The sequence below is a fragment of the Coregonus lavaretus genome (assembly GCF_964263955.1).
Source record: "Coregonus lavaretus genome assembly, chromosome: 33".
Classification (NCBI taxonomy): Eukaryota; Metazoa; Chordata; class Actinopteri; order Salmoniformes; family Salmonidae; genus Coregonus; species Coregonus lavaretus.
Window position 1 is genome coordinate 5383464 of NC_140020.1, and position 24230 is coordinate 5407693.

General features: G+C 45.1%; 1 protein-coding gene across 1 annotated transcript in view; it reads right to left on the bottom strand.

Moving 5' to 3' along the window:
* Positions 1-24230, bottom strand: part of LOC311108091 (glutamate receptor ionotropic, kainate 2) — a gene marked incomplete at both ends in the record, with an annotated part of 104979 nt that overhangs the window by 65788 nt on the left and 14961 nt on the right. The window contains 3 exons of the mRNA XM_084150732.1: positions 17770-17943; positions 19674-19727; positions 20419-20600. Of these exons, the coding sequence (XP_084006858.1) occupies positions 17770-17943; positions 19674-19727; positions 20419-20600 (410 nt within the window). The remainder of the gene's footprint in view (positions 1-17769; positions 17944-19673; positions 19728-20418; positions 20601-24230) is intronic.

Genomic DNA, 24230 nt, shown 5'->3' on the forward strand with positions numbered 1-24230 from the left:
ATAGCTGAGCAGACAATGCAATGCTCTCATATAAGCTCACATCACTCACCGATGGGGCCAATGGGAATTAAATTCCATCAAACCTGATTAGCCAATTTCCCGTTATAGTGCAGAGTTCCCTCAGTGCAGTGTAACCAGTCTTGGCTTGGGTCTACCGTGTCAATGGGACTCTGGTTTCTTGGCTGTTCCCATTGAGGATAAACAACTAGACAGCCATTTTGGGGACTTCCTGGGGCTTTGGCATAATTTCCTGTGTTTGGTCGAGGCTAGCGTGTCTGTGGGATTTGTGTCTCTAAAATGCCTCTCTTTCTCTCTCTCCCTCGCTCTCTTTCCCTTTCTCTCTTATAGGATTCAGCTCATTACACCATGTTCAGCTCTCCCAAGAGGAAGAGGAAGATGAAGGGAAGAGGACAAGGAAGAGGAGGGGGAAGATGAAGGGAAGAGGAAGAGGAGGGGGAAGATGAAGGGAAGAGGAAGAGGAGGGGGAAAATGAAGGGAAGATGGCGAGGAAGGTTAGAGGAAGGGAAGAGGAAGGGGAAAGGAAGGGACAACGAAGGGAAGAGGAAGAGGACGAGGAAGTGGAGGGGAAGGGGAAGGGATGGGGGAAGGGATAAGTGTGAACATCTACTCTGATCTAGAGTCCTGCACAGCATGGGTCCGTTTTTTGGAGCCGCACCGACCCCGAGCCGACCACATAAATTCTGAGCCCTACCCGATATCGACATCAGGACAGATTTTTCTCCGCAACCTAGAATTGTTCCGAGAGCCGATCCGTAACCTGCCAAATATCAATTTATTCAACAATTGTTTTTATGACTCCAGAGTAGAAGGCTATTACCCTTCCCTGCATTAATTCATTTGTCTGCATGTCTATTCAACATTTGGATAAAGGGAAACAATGCAATGACTTAAGAACAATAGGACTATCTTCATTTCACAATGCATCACATTGACAACTCAAATCGCTTAAAAAAAACAACTTACCTAATGAAGCCTATAGCCGTCATAACACAACACTACCTTTACATTCAATATTGTTTAGATAATCAAATAGTTTAATTGAAACTTAAATAAACAAATCTCACAATCGAAAAGGCAATAGGCTGCAGAAATAGGCAACATTTATTTAGTAGGCTATTGGCTACTCAAGCTTTTACTAGCCACACAGGTTTCAACTTTATATGGCCTGGTTTCAACTTTATATGGCCTGGTTTCAACTTTATATGGGCTGGTTTCAACTTTATATGGGCTGGTTTCAACTTTATATGGGCTGGTTTCAACTTTATATGGGCTGGTTTCAACTTTATATGGGCTGGTTTCAACCCTAACCCTATCCCTAACCCTCCTTGTCCACAATGACTCCAAAAATCTTTAAAAACTGGGGATTTCACTCGCGCAGCAGCTGTTTCCACAACGGTGTATTTCACCTTCAGAACCTTTCTTTTTATTTCTCCTGGTATGTCATTTTCACGTGAGCCAAGAGTCAGGGAAAGTAAACTTGGCAACAGATTGTTGTGTGTCGAAAGGGAACGTAACCTCTGCAAGTGGGCAAATTAGGAATGTTTCAGAACCAAATAAATAATGGACAGTTCCATGCTCCACTGTCTCACTGTGTGGCTGGCCTGGCAGCATAATGGTATTCACAACACAATTTATCACAACAAGCACAACAAGCTCCTGGGTTTATAAAACAATTAATATTATCTTCATTTCAAATGTTTCAGACCCACTGTTTCTCTCTCTCTCTCTCTCGCTCTTTCGCCCTCTCTCTCTCTATATCTCGCTCGCTCTTTCGTTCTCTCCCTCTTTCGCTCTCTCTCTCTCCATCCTTTGTTCTATGTTTTTACAAGGCCCGCTGTCCCTGTCAGAAACTGTAAACTGAAGTTATACTGGTGGCCTCCCAAATGGCACCCTATCCCCTACATAGTGCACTACTCGGGGCTCTGGTCAAAAGTAGTGCACTATGTAGGGAATAGGGTGTCATTTGGGACGCACCCTGTGTCATTATACAGTTCTCCAAAACAAGGCATTTTCCTGGCTAATAAAAAATGTACAATATGTACTTTGCCCTTTCTAGAGCTACACACAGACACACATACACACACACACACACACACACACACACACACACACACACACACACACACACACACACACACACACACACACACACACACCACAGGAGGTTGGTGGCACCTTCATTGGGGAGGACGGGCTCTTGGTAATAGCTGGAGCGGAATTGGTGGAATGTTATCAAATTCATCAAACACATGGTCTCCAGGTGTTAGATGCCATTCCATTCGCTCTGTTCTGGTCATTATTATGAGCCGTCCTCCCCTCAGCAGCCTCCTGTGACACACACACAGACACTGAGGGCTCGTCTCGCAAGCTAACCCCCCCTTCCCAGATGCATGCCTCATCTGTCTTAGTCGCATGCAGTGTCCTCATTTAGAACAGGTGAACTGCAAACCCCACGGAGCTGGCTGCCAAGAGTGTGTGTGTGTGACGGACTTGCATTATGTGTGTTTGGATGTACGTGTGTGTGTGTGCTCTCTGAGAATGTGTATGTGTGTGCGTGAGTATCCATGTGTGAGTGTACTGTGTGTGTGTGTGTGAGTGTACTGTGAGTGTGTGAGTGTGTGTGTGTGAGTCTACATCCACCATCCTCCTCCACCACATCAGTATTCTCACCCAGTCCGCACCAGGATGCATAATTCCATAATTTCTGACATGCCCCCCTCCTGTCCCGTGTGTGTGTTTGTGTGTATGTGAGAATGACTGTATAATGGTGTGTGTGTCTGTTTATACATACCATATACATCTGATTACCACTAATGAGATCATTGCTGAACTTATTCATGCTGACTCACCAGTTACAGTGCCTTCAGAAAGTATTCACACCCCTTGACTTTTTCCACATTTTGTTGTATTACAGCCAGATGTAAAATTGATTAAATTGAGATTTTTTTTTTGTCACTGGCCTACACACAATACCCTATAAAAAATGAAAAGCTGAACTGTCTTGAATTAATACGTATTCAACCCCTTTGTTATGGCAAGCCTAAATAAGTTCAGGAGTAAAAATGTGCTTAACAAGTCACATAATAAGTTGCATGGACTATAATAGTGTTTAACATGATTTTTTAATGACTACCTCATCTCTGTACCCCACACATACAATTATCTTTAAGGGCCCTCAGTCGAGCCGTGAATTTCAAACACAGATTCAACCAGGGAGGTTTTCCAATGCCTCGCAAAGAAGTGCACCTATTGGTAGATGGGTAAAAAAATTAAAAGCTGACATTGAATATCCCTTTGAGCATGGTGAAGTTATTCATTATACTTTGGATGGTGTATCAATACACCCAGTCACTACAAAGATACAGGTGTCCTTCCTAACTCCGTTGCCGGAGAGGAAGGAATCCGCTCAGGGATTTCACAGTGAGGCCAATGGTGACATTAAAACAGTTACAGAGTTTAATGGCTGTGATAGGAGAAAACTGAGGATGGATCAACAACATTGTAGTTACTCCACAATATCAACCTAATTGACAGAGTGAAAAGAAGGAAACCTGTACAGAATAAAAATATTCCAAAAAATGCAACAAGGCACTAAAATAATACTGCAAAGATTCACTTTTTGTCCTGAATACATTTTTACATTTACATTTTAGTCATTTAGCAGACGCTTTTATCCAGAGCGACTTACAGTTAGCGCATACATTATTTTATCGAACCCACAACCCTGGCGCTGCAAACGCCATGCTCTACCAACTGAGCTACATCCCCTGCCGGCCATTCCCTCCCCTACCCTGGACGACGCTGGGCCAATTGTGCGCCGCCCCAATACAAAGTGTTGTGTTTAGGGCAAATCCAATACAAAGTGTTGTGTTTAGGGCAAATCCAATACGACACATTACTGATTACCACTCTCCATATTTTCAAGTATAGTGGTGGCTTTATCATGTTATGGGTATGCTTGTAATCGTTAAAACCTGGGGAGTTTTTCAGGATATAAAATGAAACAGAATGGAGCTAAGCACAGGCAAAATCCTAGAGGAAAACCTGGTTCAGTCTGCTTTCCACCAGACACTAGGAGATTAATTCACCTTTCAGCAGGACAATAACCTAAACCATAAGGCCAAATCTACATTGGAGTTGCTTACCAAAGTTCCTGAATGTTGCTGAGTGGCCGAGTCACAGTTTTGACTTAAATCTACTTGAAAATCTGTGGCAAGACCTGAAAATGGTTGTCTAGCAATGATCAACAACCAATTTGACAGAGCTTGAAGAATTTCGAAAATAATAATATGCAAATGTTGCACAATCCAGGTGTGGAAAAATCTTTGACTTACCCAGAAAGACTCACAGCTGTAATCGCCGCCAAAGGTGCTTCTACAAAGTATTGACTCATGGGTGTGAATACTTATGAAAATTAGATATTTCTGTATTTCATTTTCATTTTTTTACATTAATTTTTTATTCTAACAACATGTTTTCATTTAGTCATTATGGGGTATTGTGTGAAAAATGAAAATGTAATCAATTTTGAATTCAGGCTGTAATAGAACAAAGTGTGGAAGAAGTCAATGAAGACTTTCTGAAGGCACTGTAGCTACTACCTAGGAGGGGAGTGAGTGTATGCTCAACACCGTACACTACCGTGTACAGGGGAAACGCAAACAAGGAAATGCATAGAGGATGCAGGAAGGGGGGTATTATTAGAAGGTTTATGGTAAAAGTGGCTCATTATTATAATACTACTACTACTAATAATAATAATAATAATAATAATAATAATAATAATAATGGGATTATTATTAGAAGGTTTATGGTAAAAATAGCTGTGTTTTTAGCATATAGCTCCTGGGGAGGTAGCTCGATGAAAACAAGGCAAACAATCTTTGTAATGAGAAGAATCTTGTCTAGGTGATCTACTTCTATTTATATTCTATTGTTATTTCTAGACAGTGACACAGTGGCATTTCCTGATACTCTTCCTAATGAGAAGAATCTTGTCTAGCTTATCTTTTTCTATGTCTATTCTAGTTCTAAATATTCAAAATGTCTAGGCTATTTATTCCTATGGCTATTCTAGAATATCTGTTTCTATTTCTAAGCATGTCACAGTGCACATGTCCTTGCTGAGACTTGATGATTCTCTAGTATGTACAATGTCATTAGTAAGAGTAGAATCTTCTCTAGGTCTTGTCTATTTCTACCCCTGTTCTATTTCTAAACATGTCATGGTGACATTTCCTTGTAGAGAGTACATAAAATGCTGTTCTTCTGAATGTCAAAAGACTGTTGATATGACATGATTCATGTGATGAATGTGATTTATGGAGAATGTCAGATCTGTTTCAGGGTTGTTAGTAGATAACAGAGGAGGCGAGAGCTGTCTCCCCATTGGCTCTGGTGGAAACAGCCCTGGGGTGACAGGAAGGAGTTTTTTTCCTCCTCTTCCCCTATCTCCATTTTGCTCAAGCTCCCTCTCTTTCGTTCTCTCTCTGTCCTCTCCCTCGCTCGCTCTCTCTTTCTCTCCCGCCCTTCTGCCCTCCCACTCTTTCTTCCTCTCTCTCCCCTCCTCTCTCTCCCCTTCCTCTCTCTCTCTTTTGCATTGAGCTCCAGAAAGAATGTGAGCATAGTTCTCATTCCTTTGAGTGTTAGAGGCATAATCCCTTCATCACATTGCATTTCCACACGCCGAAGCAACAGTGCAGCCACTCGCTTTTGCTTACTCAAATGAGTTTTTCCTGTTTGCTTACTGAAATGAGGTCTCCACATAGGAATATCAAGAATCAAAAGCCCTCTCATGGAAATTCGCAGGGAAAATATTTGGTCGGCCATGATGGATTAACATACAGGTACTGTTATCACATGACAAAGTCCTCTGCTCTAGGTAGGCTTCTGCATAGATAGCTAACTCTGGCTGCTCAATAATATAACAGGTAGTCACACTTTTGTTGCTGTCTGGGTGATATGTAAAACCACAAAACTCTACGATGTTTGTTACCAGGAAAAAAGAGAAGGATGAAGGATTTAAATCCGATAAACTAAGAGAAGAGGGAGGGAGGGAGGGAGTGAGTGAGGGAGGGCGGGAGAGTTGCGTTTGCCAAGAGCACTTTGTGAGGGAGACTGAATCGAGAAGCGCCATTGAGGAACAGAGCTCATGTGTTCGTCTGCTCATTCATTCATTCGACAGAGTTAGACAAAGGGGGTTGCCAGATTCCAGAGCTTGCTTCCAGCCCCTTCCGGGGACAGTGTGTTATTGGCAGCGGGCCCACTTCCGCAGCCTCTGCCCATTTAGCACCACGCTGCCCAGCCTGTCTCTGATTAAGAGGGGCATTTAACCATGCGCCCTCCCTTCCATATTAATTAACCCCGCGTGCCAGGCTTAGCTAGCCTAGCGAAGTTAGCAGGTGCCCTTTCTATTCCCAGTCTCCTCCTCTCTCTCTCCTCCTCTTCCTGTTCCTCTCCTCCTCTCCCTCTCCTCCTCTCCATCTCCTCCTCTCCCTCTCCTCCTCTCCCTCTCCTCCTCTCCATCTCCGCCTCTCCATCTCCTCCTCTCTCTCTCCTCCTCTTCCTCTCCCTCTCCTCCTCTCCATTTCCCCCTCTCCATCCCCTCCTCTCCATCTCCTCCTCTCTCTCTCCTCCTCTTCCTCTTCCTCTCCTCCTCTCCCTCTCCTCCGGTCCATCTCCTCCTCCTCTCCCCCTTTCCTCCTCTCCCTCTCCTCCTCTCCATCTCCGCCGCTCCATCTCCTCCCCTCTCTCTCCTCCTCTTCCTCTCCCTCTCCTCCTCTCCATCTCCTCCTCTCCCTCTTCCTCTCCCTCTCCGCCTCTCCATCTCCTCCTCCTGTCCATCTCCTCCTCCTGTCCATCTCCTCCTCCTCTCATTCTTCCTCTCCTTCTCCTCCTCTCCCTCTCCTCCTCTCCCTCTCCTCCTCTCCTTCTTCCTCTCCCTCTCCTTCTACTCCTGTCCCTCTCCTCCTCTCCTTCTTCCTCTCCCTCTCCTCTCCCTCTCTTCCTCTCCCTCTCCTCTCCTCCTTTCCCCTCCTCCTCTCCCTCTCCACAATACTTTAGCTGACTTCCTAAAAACCCACATCTGCTAAAGTCAGGGGGGGGGGGGAGAGGACCTAGCAGGCAGGAGGTGAGCCTGACTAAATTCTTAGTGTAGACAAACTAGACAGAGAATGAGATCTGTGCTCCCACAATGCAGTGGGCAGCTTGTGTGTGTGTCTGTTTGGAAGTCTGCTTGCATAAGTATGTGACTTCTTATGTGAATGTGTGTGTGCTTGCATGTGTGTGTGTGCTCCCAGAGCCCAGAGGACAGCAGCTGATCACAAGAGACCCTGGATCCAGACTCTGTCCATGACCGTGGCAATGATAACACTGGCTGCTCCTACGGGTGGTGAGAGGAGAAAGGGATGGAGAGATGGAGGAAGAATGGGGGGTCAGGACTGTCAGTGGGTGACTGTTCTACTGATCTGATGATGCCTCTGGGCCAGTCAGGACTGTCAGTGGGTGACTGTTCTACTGATCTGATGATGCCTCTGGGCCAGTCAGGACTGTCAGCGGGTGACTGTTCTACTGAGCTGATGATGCCTCTGGGCCAGTCAGGACTGTCAGCAGGTGACTGTTCTACTGAGCTGATGACGCCTCTGGGCCAGTCAGGACTGTCAGAGGGTGACTGTTCTACTGATCTGATGATGCCTCTGAGCCAGTCAGAACTGTCAGTGGGTGACTGTTCTACTGATCTGATGATGCCTCTGGGCCAGTCAGGACTGTCAGCGGGTGACTGTTCTACTGAGCTGATTATGCCTCTGGGCCAGTCAGGACTGTCAGCGGGTGACTGTTCTACTGATCTGATGATGCACCTGGGCCAGTCAGGACTGTCAGAGGGTGACTGTTCTACTAAGCTGATGATGCCTCTGGGCCAGTCAGGACTGTCAGTGGGTGACTGTTCTACTGAGCTGATGATGCCTTTGGGCCAGTCAGGACTGTGAGCGGGTGACTGTTCTACTGAGCTGATGATGCCTTTGGGCCAGTCAGGACTGTCAGCGGGTGACTGTTCTACTGAGCTGATGATGCCTCTGGGCCAGTCAGGACTGTCAGCGGGTGACTGTTCTACTGAGCTGATGATGCCTCTGGGCCAGTCAGGACTGTCAGCGGGTGACTGTTCTACTGAGCTGATGACGCCTCTGGGCCAGTCAGGACTGTCAGCGGGTGACTGTTCTACTGATGTGATGATGCCTCTGGGCCAGTCAGGACTGTCAGCGGGTGACTGTTCTACTGAGCTGATGATGCCTCTGGGCCAGTCAGGACTGTCAGTGGGTGACTGTTCTACTGATCTGATGATGCCTCTGAGCCAGTCAGAACTGTCAGTGGGTGACTGTTCTACTGATCTGATGATGCCTCTGGGCCAGTCAGGACTGTCAGCGGGTGACTGTTCTACTGATCTGATGATGCACCTGGGCCAGTCAGGACTGTCAGTGGGTGACTGTTCTACTAAGCTGATGATGCCTCTGGGCCAGTCAGGACTGTCAGTGGGTGACTGTTCTACTGAGCTGATGATGCCTTTGGGCCAGTCAGGACTGTGAGCGGGTGACTGTTCTACTGAGCTGATGATGCCTTTGGGCCAGTCAGGACTGTCAGCGGGTGACTGTTCTACTGAGCTGATGATGCCTCTGGGCCAGTCAGGACTGTCAGCGGGTGACTGTTCTACTGAGCTGATGATGCCTCTGGGCCAGTCAGGACTGTCAGCGGGTGACTGTTCTACTGAGCTGATGATGCCTCTGGGCCAGTCAGGACTGTCAGCGGGTGACTGTTCTACTGAGCTGATGATGCCTCTGGGCCAGTCAGGACTGTCAGCGGGTGACTGTTTGTCACGAGAATTTCTCTCTAATTAATCAAACTTAATGCTTTGAATAAATCCCAGAGGGAATTTCAATATAGAACCCCAAGTCATTCTCAAACTGCCTCAAATAGCTCCTTTGTTCCACCCCCCATACACGCTGAGACCGGCTCAATCGGTGCCTCCAGTGACGCTATCTCTTTCATTGTTACCCAACGCTTAGGTTTACCTCCACTGTACTCATATCCTTTCATATTCTTGTCTGTACATAATGCCCTGAATCTATTCTACAACGCCCGGAAATCTGCCCCCTTTATTCTCTGTACCCAACGCACTAGAAGACCAGTTCTTAAAGCCTTTAGCCGTATCCTTATTCTAGTCCACCTCTGTTCCTCTGGTGATGTAGAGGCTAACTCAGGCGCTGCAGCCCCCAGGATCACTCCTACTCCCCAGGAGCTATCATTTGTTGACTTCTGTAACCGTAAAAGCCATCCTACAATCCAAACTAGATGCCCTCAATCTCACACAAATTATCAAGGAACCTACCAGGTACAACCCTAAATCCGTAAACATGAGCACCCTCATAGATATAATCCTGACTAATTTACCCTCTAAATACACCTCCGCTGTCTTCAACCAGGATCTCAGCAATCACTGCCTTATTGCCTGCGTCCGTAACGGGTCCGCGGTCAAATGACCACCCCTCATCACTGACGAGTGGTGCGTGTTCCCAGTCCGGCCCGGCCCGTTCCTGTTCCTCGCACCAGACCAGTGGTGCGTGTTCCCAGTCCGGTACGGCCCGTGCCTGCTCCCCGCACCAAGCCAGTGGTGCGTGTCGCCAGTCCGGCCCGGCCCGTATCTGCTCCTCGCACCAAGCCAGTGGTGCGGGTTCCTAGTCCGGTCCGGCCCGTGCCTGCTCCTCGCACCAGACCAGTGGTGCGTGTGTCCAGTCCGGCAAGGCCCGTGCCCGTTCCACAGGTGCCTGGTCCGGCACCATTTAGCTGCTCCACTCTGGAGCCAGAGCAGTCCGCTCCACCGGTGCCTGATCCAGCTCCGGTCAGCTGCTCCACTCCGGAGCCAGAGCAGTCCGCTCCACCGGGGTCTAGTCCATCTACAATAATCGAGAATTTCAACAAGCATTTTGCTACGGCTGGCCATGCTTTCCACCTGGCTACCACTACCCCGGCCACCAGCTCTGCACCCTCCGCTGCAACTTGGCCATGCCCCCCCCGCTATTCCTTCACACAAATTCAGACAGCTGATGTTCTGAAAGAGCTGCAAAATCTGAACCCCTACAAATCATCTGGGCTAGACAATCTGGGCCCTTTCTTTCTAAAAATTGCCGCCGAAATTGTTGCAACACCTATTACTAGCCTGTTCAACCTATCTTTCGTAACGTCTGAGATCCCAAGAGATTGAAAGCTGCCGCGGTCATCCCCCTCTTCAAAGGGGGTGACACTCTAGATCCAAACTGTTACAGACCTACAGTGGGGAAAAAAAGTTTTTAGTCAGCCACCAATTGTGCAAGTTCTCCCACCTAAAAAGATGAGAGAGGCCTGTAATTTTCATCATAGGTACACGTCAACTATGACAGACAAAATGAGAAAAAAAAGTATTGTAGGATTTTTTATGAATTTATTTGCAAATGATGGTGGAAAATAAGTATTTGGTCAATAACAAAAGTTTCTCAATACTTTGTTATATACCCTTTGTTGGCAATGACACAGGTCAAACGTTTTCTGTAAGTCTTCACAAGGTTTTCACACACTGTTTGTTGCTGGTATTTTGGCCCATTCCTCCATGCAGATCTCCTCTAGAGCAGTGATGTTTTGGGGCTGTCGCTGGGCAACACGGACTTTCAACTCCCTCCAAAGATTTTCTATGGGGTTGAGATCTGGAGACTGGCTAGGCCACTCCAGGACCTTGAAATGCTTCTTACGAAGCCACTCCTTCGTTGCCCGGGCGGTGTGTTTGGGATCATTGTCATGCTGAAAGACCCAGCCACGTTTCATCTTCAATGCCCTTGCTGATGGAAGGAGGTTTTCACTCAAAATCTCACGATACATGGCCCCATTCATTCTTTCCTTTACACGGATCAGTCGTCCTGGTCCCTTTGCAGAAAAACAACCCCAAAGCATGATGTTTCCACCCCCATGCTTCACAGTAGGTATGGTGTCTTTGTCCTCCAAACACGACGAGTTGAGTTTTTACCAAAGTTATATTTTGGTTTCATCTGACCATATGACATTCTCCCAATCCTCTTCTGGATCATCCAAATGCACTCTAGCAAACTTCAGACGGGCCTGGACATGTACTGGCTTAAGCAGGGGGACACGTCTGGCGCTGCAGGATTTGAGTCCCTGGCGGCGTAGTGTGTTACTGATGGTAGGCTTTGTTACTTTGGTCCCAGCTCTCTGCAGGTCATTCACTAGGTCCCCCCGTGTGGTTCTGGGGGGTGAGATCTTGCGTGGAGCCCCAGATCGAGGGAGATTATCAGTGGTCTTGTATGTCTTCCATTTCCTAATAATTGCTCCCACAGTTGATTTATTCAAACCAAGCTGCTTACCTATTGCAGATTCAGTCTTCCCAGCCTGGTGCAGGTCTACAATTTTGTTTCTGGTGTCCTTTGACAGCTCTTTGGTCTTGGCCACAGTGTAGTTTTGAGTGTGACTGTTTGAGGTTGTGGACAGGTGTCTTTTATACTGATAACAAGTTCAAACAGGTGCCATTAATACAGGTAACGAGTGGAGGACAGAGGAGCCTCTTAAAGAAGAAAGTTACAGGTCTGTGAGAGCCAGAAATCTTGGTTGTTTGTAGGTGACCAAATACTTATTTTCCACCATAATTTGCAAATATATTTATTGAAAATCCTACAATGTGATTTTCTGGATTTTTTTTTCTCAATTTGTCTGTCATAGTTGACGTGTACCTATGATGAAAATTACAGGCCTTTATCATCTTTTTAAGTGGGAGAACATGCACAATTGGTTGCTGACTAAATACTTTTTCCCCCCACTGTATATCCATCCTGCCCTGCCTTTCGAAAGTTTTTGAAATCCAAGTTAACAAACAGATCACCGACCATTTCAAATCCCACCGTACCTTCTCCGCTATGCAATCCGGTTTCCGAGCTGGTCATGGGTGCACCTCAGCCACGCTTAAGGTCCTAAACGATATTATAACCGCGATCGATAATAGACAGTACTGTGCAGCCGTCTTCATCGACCTGGCCCAGGCTTTCGACTCTGTCAACCACCGCATTCTTATTGGCAGACTAAATAGCCTTGGTTTCTCAAATGACTGCCTCGCCTGGTTCACCAACTACTTCTCAGATAGAGTTCAATGTGTCAAATCGGAGGGCCTGTTGTCTGGACCTATGGCAGTCTCTATGGGGGTGCCACAGGGTTCAATTCTTGGGCCGACTCTTTTCTCTGTGTATATCAATGATGTTGCTCTTGCTGCTGGTGATTCTCCGATCCACCTCTACGCAGACGACACCATTTTGTATACATCTGGCCCTTCGTTGGACACTGTGTTAACAAACCTCCAAACGAGCTTCAATGCCATACAACACTCCTTCCGTTGCCTCCAACTGCTCTTAAACGCTAGTAAAACTAAATGCATGCTCTTCAATCGAACGCTGCTGTTACCCGCCCACCCGACTAGAATCACTACTCTCGACGGGTCTGACCTAGAGTATGTGGACAACTACAAATACCTAGGTGTCTGGTTAGACTGTAAACTCTCCTTCCAGACTCACATTAAGCATCTCCAATCCAAAGTTAAATCTAGAATCGGCTTCCTATTTCGCAACAAAGCCTCCTTCACTCATGCTGCCAAACATGCCCTCGTAAAACTGACTATCCTACCGATCCTTGACTTCGGCGATGTCATTTACAAAATAGCCTCCAACACTCTACTCAGCAAATTGGATGTAGTCTATCACAGTGCCATCCGTTTTGTCACCAAAGCCCCATATACTACCCACCACTGTGACCTGTACGCTCTTGTTGGCTGGTCCTCACTACATATTCGTCGCCAAACACACTGGCTCCAGGCCATCTATAAATCACTGCTAGGCAAATCTCCGCCTTATCTTAGCTCATTGGTCACCATAGCAACACCCACCCGTAGTATGCGCTCCAGCAGGTATATCTCACTGGTCATCCCCAAAGCCAACACCTCCTTTGGCCGCCATTCCATCCAGTTCTCTGCTGCCAATGACTGGAATGAACTGCAAAAATCTCTGAAGCTGGAGACTCTTATCTCCCTCACTAACTTTAAGCATCAGTTGTCAGAGCACCTTACCGATCACTGCACCTGTACACAGCCCTTCTGAAATTAGCCCACCCAACTACCTCATCCCCATATTGTTATTTATTTTGCTCATTTGCACCCCAGCATCTCTATTTGCACATAATCTCTTGCACATCTATCATTCCAGTGTTAATACCAATTGTAATTATTTTGCACTAAGGGCTATTTATTGCCTTACCTCCATAACTTGCTACATTTGCACACACTGTATGTATATTTTCCGTGGTATTTTTGACTTTATGTTTTGTTTTACCCCATATGTAACTCTGTGTTGTTTTTATCGCACTGCTTTGCTTTATCTTGGCCAGGTCGCAGTTGTAAATGAGAACTTGTTCTCAACTGGCTTACCTGGTTAAATAAAGGTGAAATAAAATACAAAATAAAATACTCTCTTTGAGGAGTGTGTGTGTGTGTGTGTGTGTGTGTGTGAAGGGAGGGGTGATGCTTTGGTATTCTCTTTGATACTGTATTTTGTAACACCTGTTTGCCTGGTGCAGCATACTAAGATGACTAAGGTTTCTATTTTCTCTCTCTCTCTCCTCTCTCACTCTGCCTCTCTGTCTCTGTCTGTCTCTCTCTCTGTCTCACAAAGGTTCTCTGGAGCACGGTGCGTGTGCCACTAATAACGTTGATGCTCTGCCAAGCCCAGCTGGTGGCGCCCGGCACAGGGCAGAGCGTGTCTTCTCTCCACAGTCGCTCACTTTAAAAGGCTCTCCTCTGCCAACTGGGATCAGAGGAGCCGCATCACAGGAACCTTAATGGCCGAAAACAACCCTGTGTGAAGCTTATCCTGGTTTGGAGATCCAACACACATCCCCATGCCGTTGTGTAGCCCGACAGCTAGGAGGTGGGCTTGGGTCGGACTCAGAGTAACGGAGCTTGAGTTGCCATGGCAACCGTAGCGCCGCGTTCCATTTCCCCCAAAACTGTTGCTGCATGAGGGCCCAAGGCCTTGGATGGAGGGATGGAGAGTATGGGAGATAGCAGCTAGCCTCTTTCTCTCCCCACTCTCTCTCCCCCCCCCCCCCCCCACCACCCCTCTCTCTCTCTCTCTCCCACCCCCCCCCCCCCACCACCCCTCTCTCTCTCTTTCTTCCCCCCTCTCTCTCTCTCTCCCCACTCTTTCTCCCACCTCTCTCTCCCCCCTCTCTCTCTCTCACTCCCCTCTCTCTCTTCCCAACTCTCTCTCCCCACCTCTCTCTCCCCCCCTCTCTCTCCCTCCCTCTTTCTCCCCCCCTCTCTCTCTCACCCCCCTCTCTCTCTCTCGCTCCCCACTCTCTCTCCCAACTCTCTCTCCCCACTCTCTCTCCCACCTCCCCCCCCACCCCTCTCTCTCTCTTTCTTCCCCCCCTCTCTCTCTCTCTCTCCCCACTCTTTCTCCCACCTCTCTCTCCCCCCTCTCTCTCTCTCACTCCCCACTCTCTCTTCCCAACTCTCTCTCCCCCCCTCTCTCTCCCCCCCTCTCTCTCCCCCCCTCTTTCTCCCCCCCTCTCTCTCTCACCCCCCTCTCTCTCTCTCGCTCCCCACTCTCTCTCCCAACTCTCTCTCCCCACTCTCTCTCCCACCTCTCTCTCACCCCCCCCCACCCCCTCTCTCTCTCTCCCTCCCTCCTGCCATCTGTATGTACTGGGTGAGGTGCTAGCTGTTGCTCAGACTGGCGGAACATTGTGTTTTTCTTACGAGGCTACACACACACAGACACACACAGACACACACACAGTAACAACTTAGGGAGGGAAAAGGAGCAATGTTATCTATATCGTGGTATGTGTAAATACACCATTTTAAGTAAGTAGCCAATGCAATGTAGTTGATTTGACGGTGCAGTTGCCAGGTTTTTATAGAGTAGCCCTATGTGGTTTTATTGTAGTCGTTTAGCCCGCTAAGTGTTTCACCTCATTAGCATGGTGCACTTGTCTGTGTTGTTTTCAGGTTTGAGAGCACTGAGGGACACTAACAGTAGCTGGAGAATAATGTGGCATCATAATTCACTATACACACATATACAAGCTCACACACACATACGTGCATGTACACACACACACACTCCAACACACACACACACTCAAACACACACACAAGTTGGTCTAATTAGTATCCCTGCTCTTAATACGCATTCATATGTGTCATAAATATCGAAACATGACATTCTGCCAAACAAAATTAATGTGTGTGTGTGTGTGGGTTTGCATGCTCCTTTGTGCTTTTGTGTGTGTGCTTCTAGTCCAGGCTGAGTAGATACAGTATACACAAAGCTAATTATACAGATTTGATTCAGACACTGTTGGACCAACCCAGGCAACTCAGTGTGATTATACAGTGTACTGTATTCATTCAGGGGCCAGTATAGTGATGCAAACACTGCATGTTTTACTGACACTGACCATAGACATCCTCCTTCTATTCCAGTCTATTAATCATCCATGACACCACAACGTGACCCTGGGAGGGCGTTATCCTGGCAACCATCTGCTACACAACTGTTGCCTGGTCACTGGATAGAGAGAAGCGCTAGGGATGCTTGACGGACCATATAAATAGAATGTGACAGACACTCTGTATTGTGGAGAATGGGATACTTTGGAAGGTCATATAAGCTTGTTCTGTACATTTCCTTTGGTTCATTCCTTATTTACTGATTCCTTCTAGATTGCAGAAGGCTACTTGCGCACACAATATTTTCTATTCCTATTCTATTCGATTCCTATTTCTCTTTCGGAAGCAAAATATATACCACTGAAAGGATGTTATATGCAAGGACCCAACCAAGAAAATGGGTACCATGTGTCTTTCATGTTTTTGAAAGATTTGGATTTGGATTGAATAGAGCAGTGTTATTTCTGTGTCTTACATTTTGTGTGTAGGTATTGTAAAAATAATTGTAAGAAACAAAAATGAAAAGAAAAATTTATAAAACAGAAGAAGAACTGCTATCGAATGTGACATCCTATTTCTCATAAACACGGTCCAATTAATAAACTACAAAAAACAAACAAATAAACTACAAAAGAGAAAAAAATCTGTTCAAACAAAACAAGTGCTTGATTTTCTTTCAAGTGCAAACAGGTTTGTATCATTACCATACTATTGGAATCATTGGAATAGTATGCCATGGAACTATATAGGGAATAGTATGCCATTTGGGCTGCAGACATGGTGGGATACAGTATATCATTGTTGAATATATCACTGGTTTATAAATAGAACACCCTAATGAAGTAGTTTATCAAGCCTTGTACAGAGCCCATTGGACAGTATTATTTATTATTTAGCAGAAGTTCTAGTCTGGTGAGATATGTCAATATGCGTTATAGCTGCGGACAAAATGATTCATGCTTAATAAATCATCCAACATTACATTAATTTACGGAAATAAAGAAAAACATAATCCAGCATTTAACCTCTGTGCATTTCATTAATCCTTGCATACATGAATCATGATCATCATCATCGTGTTGTTGTTTTATCTCGTGTATAAGCCTAGGAGAATTGAAAGAAAACATGTGCCATTGTTTTAGGGGTGGTATGCTTCCCGTATGTAGCAATAGGGGTTTCTCTGGCAAGACATCAGAGCAGATTGCTACACCAAATGAATGCAGTGCATTGGATTATAATATTTAAGAAATACTTATAGGGCCTACAGTGTCTTTGCTTTGAATAACTATTTAGACAATGTTTGACATGCATGTACTCTAATGTAGGGCTTCCATTAAGAACATGTCATCATATGGCGCCTTGTGCATTTCAATTCATAAGCATATATGCCCATTGTGTCTCTGACATTGTGTTACTGCGTTTCTCATTGCATCTGTCTCTGTGAAGATTCACCATGGATTTACTGCCATCTTATACCCAGACAGAGGAAACAGACAGGAAAGAGACACCAAACAGAAAAACACAGGCATACATCTCCCCGGAGACTTCGTATCATCCCAGCAAAATTAAATAATAGGCGGTTTCAGACAAATGGATACAGAGAGACCTTGAATGACCATGCCTGAGCTCCACTTATGTTTTTTCACTTTCAAATCACCTCATCGTCGCTGGCTTTTTTGGACGGCGCCCAAGAAATAAAGCAGAGGCCATCATTTCCGTCCAATTTGCTCTCTCGCTCTCTCTGCGCACACTGACAGATTGTCATATTTTGGCAGGGTTCCCGGCAGATAGAGGGAGAGAGGAGGCAAGTGAAGGAGTGCAGAGAAAGGGCCATTACCATCCACACAGTCTCATTAGAGAACATTTAGACCCAGGAACTCCAGGCCCAAAGCTCCAGACAATGGGCTATTGCCCAGCCTCGATGCCCTCCCAGAGAGCCTCTCACCTGTGCTAAAGCCCCGGCCATCCTGCCCTGTTACCCAGTAACTATTTAATTACATTCATATATTGTACATTTCATTGCTTCATGGATGTACCATGGATCTAAAATTGACCATTCCATACACAATGGCTTAGAAAATGTCTGTACTAGAAAAATCACAACACATGATAAATGTAGCAATATAATTTACAATATCGATTTGGTGATTGAGACACGAGGGGTATAAATGTTTGTTTATGCATGCACAGCATAAGGAAGCTGTAAGCAGTTTCAACCATACCGTCATGAATCCATCCAGTAGGCCCGAGTCCGGTTTGGGAGGGGCTTGTAGGCGTTCCATGGACCACTTCTCGATGATCGACGACACCTGAGAGTTTTCCGTGTTTAGGATCCGGAAACCCGTCATGTTGACTCCGCTGTACCGATACGGCTCCATATCCAGGGCGAAAAGGTCCTAAAATAACAAAAATGGCCTTGTTCATATGTTTATACTTCATAAAAATAAACATGTAAATCACAGTTAATTAGTGTTGTATGGTATTACTCATTCTATATAGGGATTGTATCCGTATATTGAGATGCAAGGAGATCATTAATTGCCCATAATTGATTCTAGAGTGCTGACCACGCACCTGTTCTCACTTTACCGATAAATTAAAGCTGCGTTCGGGAGCCAGATTTAACGGCGAGAGAGATTACCGGGGTACATTCTGAAGTATTTTCAGGAGGCATTTCATCTCGTTGCCGAGGCAGCGGCCTTGATTAAGCTAACGTTTTCAAGGTTACCAGGCAGGGCCTTGGTGCGTTGCCATCTATCATGTTGGAAGTGAAAGGACATCACAATCGTCAAACGAGCCACACGTCTGGCTTATGAAGGCAGACGTCTATGGGTTGTATAAGTGTACATTCCTCTAAGGGCCCTGGATACCAGTTGTATTGCAGCATTGGCCAGCACTACCGCCACTTCCTTGCCAAACTGACCTATGTTGTTGGAACAGGCAGAAGCCCAGACTAACAAGTAACAGCCTGCCTCTGAAACAGCCCTACAATCGCTGCTCTATTTACTGTTTGCCCATAACAACAGTCTTTGCCCATAACAACAGTCTTTCTCTACCCTTGTCCTAACCTTATCCATAATGTTCCAAACAGCACAACAGGCCCAGTTGTTGTCAGGGTCATAATGTACCGAAACGGTAATAGCCTCTTACTGTCTGAGCTGTTATGTACGCTCTGAGTCTCGCATTCTCTCTCTCCATCCAGGAAAGACAGGCTTTTCATCCAGTGAGAACAGCAGGCCTCTTTGTAGTGGATGGATCAAAATAACTTTGGAGAACTTAAATCAGAATAGACGAGCATACCGAACAGCTTTTGTTTTCCGTGATCAAAACTCTTGGAGGCTTTTGGACAACAGATTGGGGAAGGGTAGAGAGGGAACAAAACGGTATCAAATAAAAAGTTTAGACTGATACTTAGACAGCTATAATCATTTTCAACCCTGGAATAGATACTGTCTTTAAAGGGTTTTGTCTATAAATGTTTTCGACATTTGTGAACAGTAACTTCTATAACACATTATAGATGCATTAATTGCCACCAGGACCAAGTATTTAAGTGGCAATATAAAGAATATGATGATCTGATACCTACGGTGTCCATATTAGGACCGCATCACGCATCTGCAACTTTCATGGATACCTTCCTAATATGGACACCGTATCGATCAGGACAAAAACTCATTATAGACGGGTTAGCTGACAACGTTCCAAAAACAATGGGCATGCTTCAATGGGGCATGAAGTCTGTGTGTTGTTGTGATTCTGGATGGCCAGATAGCTGCCAACAATGACAAGAAACTGCCATGTGGGGAATCGTAGGTTGCTCATTTCAGCTAGTTTCATCTTGTTCTTGATACCATGTCTTGTTTTGAGGTGTTTTGATTGATGTCGTGTCTATGCTAATATGGCTCAATTTCACTAGCTAGCTAACCAACAACTGTAACAATGTATTTGAGAGATAACAAGTGTTCATTGTGCAAATGTATTTATGTTTTCAATAAACATTGGAGACTAAATATAGTTTCCATGTTGTCAACAATCTAAGCCAAACCTGTCTGTTTTGCCCCATAGTTGCACACGCCTCGGTGCAACCAACCCGTCTATAGCTGTAAGGTGTCGGTGAACGTACCAGGGTGGTGAAGATGTAGTGGTAGTACTCTGTCATCATTCCCATGGCTAGAGCCTGTGGGAAAACCACAATACTGACTATGGTCAAAGTGCCAACAAAAATATACAGCATGTGTGAGTGCAGAGTAAAGACATTTTTGGACAAATTAGATAAGTCAATATGCTAAACACATTTGGTGAATTTCCTATTAACGTTTTATGTATTTTTGGCAACACACAGAGCAGATAATCAGTGACATTTTTCAGTGTCATGATTCAGCACACATTAAGAGGCCATGTTGGTGGCCATGCTGTATATAATTAGCAAACTGAACACATGACATCTACTCTGCCCGAAAAAGGGTATTTTGGTGACGGATATGCACACTTCTCATTAAGAATGTGGCAGAGTTTAATCATAATGTCTCAAACATGCCTGCGAGCAGAGGCAGAGTTGCTAATTAAAACTTTTTTGTGGCATAGAGCATCCATTATGGAAGCACAGTAATAGAACTGTAATATTTTAAAAGGAGATAAACTAGGAAAATTTAATATCCAAATGAGTCGGTTTCAGATAAAAAGGAATTTAATTACCAAAGGAATTGAATGATGGTGCTGGACCTTAAACCATAGTATAAGTAATAACTATTCAATGAGTGACTCATCCTTCTGGAGCTAATTCATATAAAGAAATCTAACAAAGTCCAAGAATAACAAAGTACAACATGTCTCTTGATTTCAAAATGCTTTTGAAAGACCTAACTGACCTGTTTCAGGATCCAGGCAGCCATTTCATGGCCGCAGTCAAAGATCACGTGGAACTCCTTTGCTTTCTTCATCTCTTTCAGAAGTGGCTTGGCATCCTTGGTCTCTGCCGGCAACTGTCGGATCTTCAAACGAATGTTGTATCGGGATGGCGCCTTGATCAGCTCCTGCAACCGAATAAGACCTGCAGACCAAAAATGTACACATTATACAAGAGTGACACGAATTTGAAAAATGTGTATGGAATGGAAATGAATATAAGCGCGCCATTGGTAAGCCATACAGTTCAGATACAACCCAGCAAACCAAAATTGGTTCTGTGAACATTCCCAGAACATTCATTAGGTTGCCCAAAAAGTTATAATAACACAAAAACTGTCCAGTTGTGCTGATGATTATACAATGTTTGTTTATCTTGATGTTGCAAGAACGTTCCCAGAACAAATGTTGTTATTACGTTACTTGGAAACCTAATAACAACCTTAGCGGAATGTTCTGTGGTGGTAGTTACAGATGTTGAGCACAACATTTTAGTGAATGTTAGGAGAACATTCCAAGGATATTTAATTAACATTTTGTTATCAAAAACATTATTTATCATCCTAATTTTTGATAAAACCATAACTAGAACTTAATATGAATGTCAGCTAATGTCCTGTGAATGTTCCCGGTTTGCTGGGAAGTCTTTTCAGTGAAAAAGCCCAAATACATGGCTCTCTATTCCATAGTTGATCTGATTCTCCCACTCCCACTTGACCTCTATCACTTGTATTCTGACTCTTCTGATCGCAGGCAAATCATTCAATCGTGTCAATGGGGAATTTGCAACATTTTATTTTGAGGCAAGTCAGAATACCACCCATGATAGAGTTCTGCAGAACTGCCAACAGAGCTTTGCACCAACTCAATGCATACACCAAAAAGCACTTTACTCCAGCAGAAGTCAAGCTGCATCCCAGACGCACCTTAAAAATGCTAATTCACACAGTACTCTCTACTCTAGAGTGGAATGACTTAAATCTGATAGTGTGGGGAAAGCCACAGTCAATCCATTCTCTCTCTCTCTCTCCTTCCGAAGGTTCTGTTCTGATGAGAGCCTCTGTTTGCCTGACCACTTCCCCCTAGGGAGTGTAACCATACCACTTTTTCATATTGAGCCACAATCTCCAACTTTCCTTTTTCCACCGGCACTCCGGTAGAAACATCTCAGAGAGACGCTCTGAGATTACAATTAGTTTTTCGCTTCTGCCGAGGACTTCTGAGCCTTGGAATGAAAGAAATCTACTGGATTTATGGTAGAAATGATTACTTGTCATGGGTGTAGAAATGGATGGGGTAGGTGGGAGAGGGAGAGAGAAGAAGGTTTTTTTGAAGAAGCACGTTAGGACTGCTCAGCCCTTTTTCTTTGGGACGAAGTGCTGTGTGAGCAATTTAATGGTTTTACTCTGAGTCCGGGCGTTTTGGGAGTTTTATTAAGGATTGCTGCGCAATAGGAATGAGGAATGTGTCCTCTCGTGTTGGAAGTACATACTGCAGTTGTGTGAGGGAGGGAGGGAGGGAGGGAGGGAGGGAGGGAGGGAGGTATTCCAAACACCAGGATCTTCGCCTAAAGTAATCCCAGAAGATCCCTACTCCGGGGTAATCCCAGAAGATCCCTACTCCGGGGTAATCCCAGAAGATCCCTACTCCGGGCCATCTGTCCCTTCTCTGTTTTGGTCCGTACAGACACTTGGGAGGCGTTAAGCGGAAAATCGTTCTGGGGGAGAGCAGTGTTTGGGAAACACTGTCAGGGCCAATGTTTGTGGGGCTGTGGATAACGTTGATCCTCAGACAGCTGTGTGTGAATATTTTATCCCCTCCGATAGTTCTTCCCGCCAGACGTCAGATAGACTCCAATCAGAGAATGTCCTGGAGCATGAAGATGTGTGATTACAAACCAAAGGTGTGTGTGTCTGTGTCTGTATCTCTGTGTGTGTGTGCGTGTGTGTGTGTGTGTGTGTGTGTGTGTGTGTGTGTGTGTGTGTGTGTGTGTGTGTGTGTGTGTGTGTGTGTGTGTGTGTGTGTGTGTGTGTGTGTGTGTGTGTGTGTGTGTGTGTGTGTGTGTGTGTGTGTGTGTGTGTGTGTGTGCGTGCGTGTGTGTGTCTGTCACTGTGAGAGTTGGAGGTGGTGTGTTACACTAAGGAGGAGGAAACTGCCAGGCTGACCTGGTTGTGACCCTACCCTTAAAGAACCTCTAACACCTCCCTCAGAATCCTTTGTGGGGGAATCAATACATGCCAGTGGGAGTTGTTGTTGTGGTGGGAGTGATGATGGTTGCATCCCAAATGGAACCATATTCCCTTAAGAGCCCTATGGGCCCTGGTCAAAAGTAGTGCACTACATAGAAAATACCGTGCCATTTGGGACACATCAAATGAGGAGGAGTAGAACAGTGGCCAATTAGATGACTCATTGTAGTGGACGGTGAGTTGGACCATTTACTGTGACCTTAGCCAAGGTTAATACAGTCGCGGCTCTCGGCAAAGAGAAATGTGTGTGACAGAGACATGGTCAGAGAAGGTATTAGCATTTACTGAGGCAGTCACCCTATCACAAGCCATTTGTTTGAAGGAGAATCCTGATGGTCAATTTATTATGGTCATTAGGTCTTATTGAATCTACCAGCTCATGGTACAGTCTTAGAAAAAAGGGTTCCAAAAGGGTTCTTCGGCTGTCCCCATAGGATAACCCTTTTTGGTTCCAGGTAAAACTCTTTTGGGTTCCAACCCTCTGTGGAAAGGGTTTTACATGGAACTCAAAAGGGTTCTACCTGGAACCAAAAAGGGATATTCAAAGGGTTCTCTAATGCTATGGGGACAGCTGAAGAACCCTTTTAGGTTCTAGATAGCACCTTTATTTCTAAGAGTGTAAAAGGTAAGAATCCCTAATCAACCCCTAACCCCAATGCACTTGTGTGGAACGAACCGGATTTAATAGTTGTAAGCAAAAGGGTACTGGTTCCATATGTCCCTCTGAAAGGCCAGTAGGGGTTAGGGATCAATTTGTGATTCAGGGTAAGACACCTCATGTCCCCAATGTAGTAAAAAGAGGTGGGCAAGTAACGGAATTACTCTTTGACTCAGTTTTCTTTCACTTTAAAATGTATACCAAACAAAAGCCATTGATTTCAAAGTTGAACAAGCCATACAACTCCATGCACAATAAATACTTTTAAAAATTTCCACAGAAAAATGTGCTAAAACTAAATTAGTTGAAGAACGGTGCAGATGCAAACTTTGGTAACGAAATCAGGGTAAAATCTCTCAGGTTTTAATGTGGCCAAGTTTTCAAATGTTTGTGTGTGTTAAGAATCTGCTCCAAAATAAGAATCAAAGATGTCTGCAGAAAGAATGGGGTGTCAGCTATTACATGGCACCTTGAGTTTGAAAAAATCTATTTTGGTTATTGAGCTACAGTAAGTGAAATGGATTTACATCCGGTAAAGGAATTACGGTAACGGAATTACATCATGGGTCCCTGATCTGTGCTACACAGAAATGCATAATTATTCTCCTCATGTTTCACAAGTTTGGACATCACAGCAGAGCACAGCAGAGCAGAGCACAGTAGAGTACAGTGCAGTACAATACAACAGAGCAGAGCACAGTAGAGTACAGTGTAGTACAATACAACAGAGCAGAGCACAGTAGAGTACAGTGTATACAATACAACAGAGCAGAGCACAGTAGAGTACAGTGTATACAATACAACAGAGCAGAGCACAGTAGAGTACAGTGTATACAATACAACAGAGCAGAGCAGAGTTCAGAATAGT